This window comes from Oncorhynchus clarkii, unplaced genomic scaffold, assembly GCF_045791955.1.
Source record: "Oncorhynchus clarkii lewisi isolate Uvic-CL-2024 unplaced genomic scaffold, UVic_Ocla_1.0 unplaced_contig_389_pilon_pilon, whole genome shotgun sequence".
Lineage (NCBI taxonomy): Eukaryota > Metazoa > Chordata > Actinopteri > Salmoniformes > Salmonidae > Oncorhynchus > Oncorhynchus clarkii.
The window spans coordinates 24,702-32,187 of record NW_027258099.1 but is presented as its reverse complement, the minus strand read 5'-3'; the positions used below and the strand labels follow the sequence as shown (position 1 = coordinate 32,187).

The 7,486-nt window shown below is 46.1% G+C and overlaps 1 protein-coding gene across 1 annotated transcript; it reads right to left on the bottom strand.

Annotated features, from left to right (window-relative positions):
• Window positions 1-4,464: 4,464 nt before the first annotated feature.
• On the bottom strand, window positions 4,465-5,599 carry LOC139395371 (zinc finger protein 180-like; the record flags this gene model as incomplete). The annotated part of the gene is made up of 1 exon (XM_071142940.1): window positions 4,465-5,599. A coding segment is annotated over one exon (1,080 nt), but the record flags the coding sequence as incomplete, so codon positions are not given.
• Between the last annotated feature and the right edge of the window lie 1,887 nt (window positions 5,600-7,486).

Sequence of the window (7,486 nt, the reverse complement as noted above, 5' to 3'; positions counted from 1 at the left end):
TTTTTAAAGAGACTCATGAGAAGCCAGAGCAGAAACCTGTCCCTATCCGTTCCCTTTGCTCTCCCTACGCCTCTCTCTAGCCTAGCCCATGTCAAAACAAAATCACTCCTAACCACACCTAGCATTACCCGTGCCCTAGCCCAGACTAGTCCGGCAAAGGCACAGTCCCAAAAGGCATGGCGCACAGTCTCCTCCCTGCCACAAGAGGATCTTGGACAGGTGGGGGATTGCACCAAACTATACCGGTACAAGATGGCACGTACCGGCAAGCACTTATGGAGGCCCAACCAATTCAGGTCCTTGAGCCTATTGTCCAGGCCCCGCGCCTGCACTCCCTCCCAGACCACTGACGAGATGCCCGCTACAGGCGCAGGACTCCCTGCCTGCCTGACCTCCTCGTACAGGTGCCTGTGGTCTAAACCTACTCGGGCAACTTCAACCTCGGGGTGCGCACGCAGCCACTTGGCCGCATGGCCAAAATGCCACGGCAGCTGTTCCGCCCGAGGACCCGCGTTAGACCACACCATTACGCTTCTCGCCTTATACGAGAAGAACACCCGCAGGAGGTAACCGGACGGGTGTATAACCGGACGAGCAAGCTCCGTCAACAAGAAAGAAACAAAAATGGCGTCCAGCTTGAGGGGGAAATGTGGTACCCCCCTACCTCCCTCCCCGATGGGACAGATCATGCGTGCCCTGGCGACCCACTCGCACCTGCCACTCCACATAAACTGAAACACAAGTCTCACTAGAGGCCTCCTCAGACAAGCCGGCAATGGGTAGATGTATGCCACATACAAAAGAGACGGCAACACATCCACCTTTAGGACCAGGACTTTGCCCATAAAAGACAAATACCTAGCCTTCCACATTGCTAGCTTCCTCTGTACCACTGCGATACGCATGTTCCAGTTTAGCGTCGCTGAGCCGGAGGTCTCAAAATGAACCCCGAGAATCCTCAGGGCCCCTTCACAGAGAGATAACCCCCCAGGCACATCCGTTCTACCGCGCCATCTTCCGAAAAACTTGACGGAAGATTTTGCATGGTTCAGAACTGCTCCCGACGCTCGGGTGAAATCCCCAAAGATGGCAAGGGACCTTGTCAGGCACGAGTCCTTGCACAACAGCAAGGAAGTGTCGTCGGCGTACTGCGTCATCTTAACACGCAGCCCACCGCTTCCAGGGATCAACAAGCCTTCCACCCCTGTGTCTGCCCTAATGGCAGCCCCCAGAGGCTCCATGTACAGAACGAAGAGGAGAGCCGAGAGTGGGCATCCCTGCCTGACCCCAGACGAGAGGTCAAAAACGTCACCTAAGTGACTATTTACACTAACTCGACACCCCGCTCCGACATATAAAGTACGGATCCATCCTATAAACTTCTCCCCAAATCCTAATCTACCTAACACCCTGAATAGAAAAGATCTATTCACGCGATCAAAAGCTTTCGCCTGATCTAGCGCTGCTACCATTAAAGGCAGCCCTCTATCTTCAACCCAAGCGATGGAATCCCTGATCAACTGTAGGTTCCATCTTATAGAGCGGCCCTCTACCCCGCACGTCTGATCCTCGTGGACGACGTCGGGAAGGGCTGTGCGCAACCGGTCTGCTAAAACCTTTGCAAGAATCTTGTAATCTACGCACAACATGGTCAATGGCCGCCAGTTGCCAAGGTCAGTTGCTTCCCCCTTCTTATAAAGAAGTGACAGCACACCAACAGCCATTGATCCCCCCGGGACCCCCGTCTCAAGGATGGCCTTCAAGACTTCGAGAACCACTGGTCCAAGTATACCCCAAAACTTGAGGTAAAACTCAGCCGGCAGCCCATCCATCCCAGGCACCTTCCCTTTTCCCATCCTCCTAAGAGCGCTCTCAACCTCTTCTAGTGAGATCTGGGCCTCCATTACGTCTCTAATGTCCTCTGGCAACCGCCGGGACAAGTGTTCTAAAAACACGTTTCCCTGCTCTACATCTATTTCCCTTTCCTTAAATAAACCTTGGAAATGATCAGTTGTCACCCTGACCATTTCCTCTGGTTTACTTACTATACTACCATTTTCTTCCCTAACTCCCTTCATTACCTTCCTACTCTGTCTGGCCCTAACCGACTTAAAGAACATAGCGGAACAAGTCTCATTATGTTCTAGAAAGCCACTATGCGCACGCTCCAGGAAAGCTCGAGCCTTCTGCTCCTGCAGCTCCCTGAGCTGCGCCTTTAGGGCTGCGAATCTCTCCCAGTCAATCGACCCGCCGAGGTTGCCTGCCTCGTACTCGAGTTCAATTAACCTTTGGATACGATCCACCTCCCTCCTTTCCTCCCTTTTTTTCCTTCTACAATATCCTATTATAAAAGCCCTTATCCTCCCCTTGACTAAATCCCACCACTCTAACACCCCCTCGCACATGGACCGGAGGCCGTCAAGCCTCCAAAAGAAACAAAAAAATGCATCAACGAAAGCCTGCTCCTCCAGTATATCCCGATCTAACTTCCAGTACCCCCTGCCGAAGAGGCAGACTGGCGACCCCACCTGCAGGAACACCCCGTCGTGATCCGTGAAGAAAACAGGCAACAGCCGCCCAGACAACTGACCCAAAGACCTGGATACAAAAATGTAGTCGAGCCTCCGCGCAACCCCCCTGGAGTTGCGCCATGTAGGACCGACCATTGCCGGAGTAGTGTGCAGGCCACCATCAACCAGACCATGGCAAGCCATTAGCCCAGAGATGGCACCTGCACTGCTATCACCGCCTAACCCTAAATCTATATTAAAGTCTCCTCCTATCACCAAGTGCCTGTTTGTAACACACAGGGGCGCCAGACAGTCCACCATCTCCCTCCTGTCTGCCGCCACCTGTGGCCCATACACCCCAATTAACCTATATCTAGCTTCTCTAAACTTAACATCTATCCCCAAAACTCTACCCTGCATTATTACAAAAGTGTTCTCTATTTTAACCTCTCTATGCCCACACAAAATCCCTACTCCTGTTGAGTGCACCCCTCCTATGCCCCAAAAAGATTCCCCCTTATCCCACTCCCTCTTAAATCTACACACATCCCCACCATCCCTCAGGTGAGCCTCCTGTAAAAAACAGAAATCAAACCCCACACCCTCTAAATAACAAAAAACCGCCCTCCTTTTAACATTATCCCTTAACCCCCTAACATTTAGACTAAAAAAAGAAACAGAACTATTCATTTAATTATTTACAACAAATAAAAACCCCAAAACCCAAAGAAAAACCAGGAGACTCACCCGATGCTCCCCTGGTCCATCTCCACCGGCGGGGACGTCCTCTCCTCTCCTGACGCCCCCCCGTCCTCCATCCCAACCCATGATCCAGGCAGTGTGTTGGGTCCCCCCTCCCCACCCACCATCCCCCCCTCCCTGTTTGCCTCGGGGCTGCATATAGGGGACCCCATCTCCCCAAACAGGAGTTGGGATCCCTCTAGCAAACAACCCACCGACCCCTCACTGGAGTCATCCACTAAAATGCAAGGGGCTGAGGCAAACCGGGAGGACAAATTACCCTCCCCTCCCCCCCCGCCACTCTCTTAACCCCCCCCCTCCCCCTCCACACCCCCCTCCCTCTCACTTCCTGCCAAGCTCCCCCTCTTTATCCCTTTCTTCTTTGGTGAAGGAGGTAGCGGGGAGACACAACGTCCCATCCCCACTAACCCCTCCACCAAATCCCTCATTTCGACCTCGAGGAAGCCTGGCAGGCTGTCCCCCCACTCCTTCGGGGCCCAGTCCCCAAAGTCATGCTCTAGTACATTTAGGTTGGCACCCAAATGTACTAAACCCTGATATTCTAAAAGCGAATGAACCCTGCTATTCTAAAAGAAGGGCAGCAACCTCTATATAATTATACCCGAAAATTGTCAGTGTATTGCATAAATAATTATGATTACTAAATGTTACATGAATTGTAAATATGAAATCTCAAACCCAAATGTACACCCCTTTGTTAATATATATGTATAATATAGAACATAAAGTCATATGTATAAATCACTGATATCGATTAGGGGGGAAATCAGGATGTACATGATGTTGAAACGAACACAACTAAACAAAACACCAGGAAATGGGAGATATCTTTTACCTCACTGGTTAGAGGCAACCTGCAGAAGACAGTCAGCTACATTTTGGAGTGATGCATTTAAATTTAGGGGTCGCTAAACAAGGGAAAGCAACACTTATTTGTCATCACTCATCGATATCATGTTGAAATCAATTGTGCGAAAGGAGGGAGATGAGGTTGCACATCCTGTTAAAACTAACAGCTCAAAAACCACACGGAATCTGGGAGTAGTGTGTACATCCCTGGTTAGAGGACAATTTGTAGAAAACAGCTAGCTACAATTTGAAGGCTAATATCCATATCACTCTGAAATCAATTGACTGGGGCAAACGTTTAGGGTTCTACATTGTGAAATTCCTTAAAATACTCATACTACAATGTTAAAACATTCTACATTGTGACATAAATTCACTGATATCACAAAAAAACTCCTTCATGTATGTATTTTCTGATGTTTGATCAGAGATCTTTTATCTGAGTATCTCTTGTAACATTGATCACAGCTATAAGGTTTCTCTCCTGTGTGTGTTCTCTGGTGTGATGTCAGATGGCCAGATTGACCAAAACTCTTCCCACATTGACCACAGCTATAAGGTTTCTCTCCTGTGTGTATTCTCTGGTGAAGAGTCAGAGAGCAAGATTGACCAAAACTCTTCCCACATTGACCACAGCTATAAGGTTTCTCTCCTGTGTGTATTCTCTGGTGTAGAGTCAGATTGCCAGATGAAGTACATCTCTTCCCACATTGTGCACAGTGGTAAGGATTTTCTCCTGTGTGTGTTCTCTGGTGTATTGTCAGCTGGCCAGATCGACCAAAACTCTTCCCACATTGACCACAGCTGTAAGGTTTCTCTCCTGTGTGTATTCTCTGGTGTAGAGTCAGATGGCCAGATGAAGTACATCTCTTCCCACATTGACCACAGCTATAAGGTTTATCTCCTGTGTGTATTCTCTGGTGTGATATCAGGCTGGTTGACTGAGTAAAACTCTTCCCACATTGAACACAGTTATAAGGTCTCTCTCCTGTGTGTGTTCTCTGGTGTTGAGTCAGAGAGCCAGATGATGTAAAACTTTTCACACATTGACCACAGCTATAAGGTTTATCTCCTGTGTGTATTCTCTGGTGTGATATCAGGCTGGTTGACTGAGTAAAACTCTTCCCACAATGAACACAGTTATAAGGTCTCTCTCCTGTGTGTGTTCTCTGATGAATTTTAATGCCTGATGAGGTGAATCTCTTCCCACAGTCAGAGCAGCAGTGAGTTCTCTTCCCTGTGGGTCTCTGCTGGTGTTTCTTGAGGTGTTCTGATCTGGAGAGACTCTTCTCTGCCTCTTCAGTATCATGAGGTTGTTGAGGCTCCCCAGAGGATCCACGATAGTCCCGTCTCTCTCCTGTGTGAACAACAAAGTCAGACAGTTGATTAAAGGCCCACAACAGCGGAAATCCACTGTAAAAGGTGATGCCAACAGCATAGCCAAGATGTTGTACAACAATTGATGTCTGTAATGAATGTTAAAATTATTTGACAATTGTCTTAAAATGAGCAACAAGTCATATTTTGTCTAAAATTTTCACATTAGTAGTAACATTAAGATTGTAGACTAGAAATAAGTTATTCATGTTGTTGAAACTCTAAGTAGTGTGGTAGAAGACTTTTGGTCTACAATACAGGCCCTTTCCTGTGTTGCTAAAATTGCGGCACGAGAGAAACACCTCCCTGCTAATGAGGAAACCGCTAGTTATGGATGTAGTATATCTGGTGTCGTGGAAATTTCCTGTATTACCACATCATGAGGGAGCAAACCACACACAAGTCAGAGTTATCATAAAGTCCATCTTTTAATAATATATGAGCTTCACCATAGCCCTCTGACTCTCAGATCAATTCAGTGTCATGAATGAATTCTCTGAGAGTGCTTACAAAACAGTCCTTGGTATCATTTATAGCCAAGACACACCCATCAAAACTCACATGATGAATAACAGATCTTAGGGACATTATACAAATAACCCTTTACCAGAAAAAGGAGTATCCCATAATTTAAAGCATTAGCTATAAATTATCGTTCAGTTTGGTCTCCTAAACCAAAGCTCTTATCTCGTTCTTGGTACCACTTAGAACCCAAAACATTACCTCATCCAATGGCGTATATCAAATACACCCCTTCCTGGACAAGCTTACAGAGAGACGTGACTGGCGCACAGACATTGTGGAGCCACCTAACTGGTTCCCCATTAATCACACCATCCCCTCACATGGTTTAGGAATAGTTTACAGACACATTCACAGATAAGACTAACCCGACCTCTCCGCCTCTCTGGGCCCAAGTAACTTTATCCACATAAGCATGCTTATGAAAATTAATAAAACATCTTATTTATAAATGTTACCTAAAGAATTCTGATTCTGCCACGACACTGGTAATGAGGAAACCACTAGTTATGGATGTAGTATATCTGGTAATGAGGAAACCACTAGTTATGGATGTAGTATATCTGGTAATGAGGAAACCACTAGTTATGGATGTAGTATATCTGGTAATGAGGAAACCACTAGTTATGGATGTAGTATATCTGGTAATGAGGAAACCACTAGTTATGGATGTAGTATATCTGGTAATGAGGAAACCACTAGTTATGGATGTGGTATATCTGGTAATGAGGAAACCACTAGTTATGGATGTAGTATATCTGGTAATGAGGAAACCACTAGTTATGGATGTAGTATATCTGGTAATGAGGAAACCACTAGTTATGGATGTAGTATATCTGGTAATGAGGAAACCACTAGTTATGGATGTAGTATATCTGGTAATGAGGAAACCACTAGTTATGGATGTAGTATATCTGCTAATGAGGAAACCACTAGTTATGGATGTAGTATATCTGGTAATGAGGAAACCACTAGTTATGGACGTAGTATATCTGCCAGGAGCAAAAATGGTGAGCAAAGATTTGTTTTTCACAATGTATTCTGAATGTGAATGGGGGAAAACTCAGGGAAGGAACCTCCATTTCCAGGTTGCTTATGAGAGCATTTCACACTACTTTGGATGTTAATTGTAAGGATCGATTGAATGTCCTGCTTAATATAATGTTTGTGTCATCATCGCAAATCAAAAAACACTTCAACCAGTAAAATGATTTTTGGCTTTTCCATCAACCTGACAATGAGGGTTTGTACACTGTTATCCATATTGGCCCACAACTTCACCGAACAACAAATATACCTGTAATGAACGAAGAAGCACTTTGGTTGTTGTTGCATGACATACTGTGGGTCAAAAAAAGTATTTAGTCAGCCACCAATTGCGCAAGTTCTCCCACTTAAAAAGATGAGAGGCCTGTAATTTTCATCATAGGTACACTTCAACTGTGACAGACAAAATGAGAGAATAT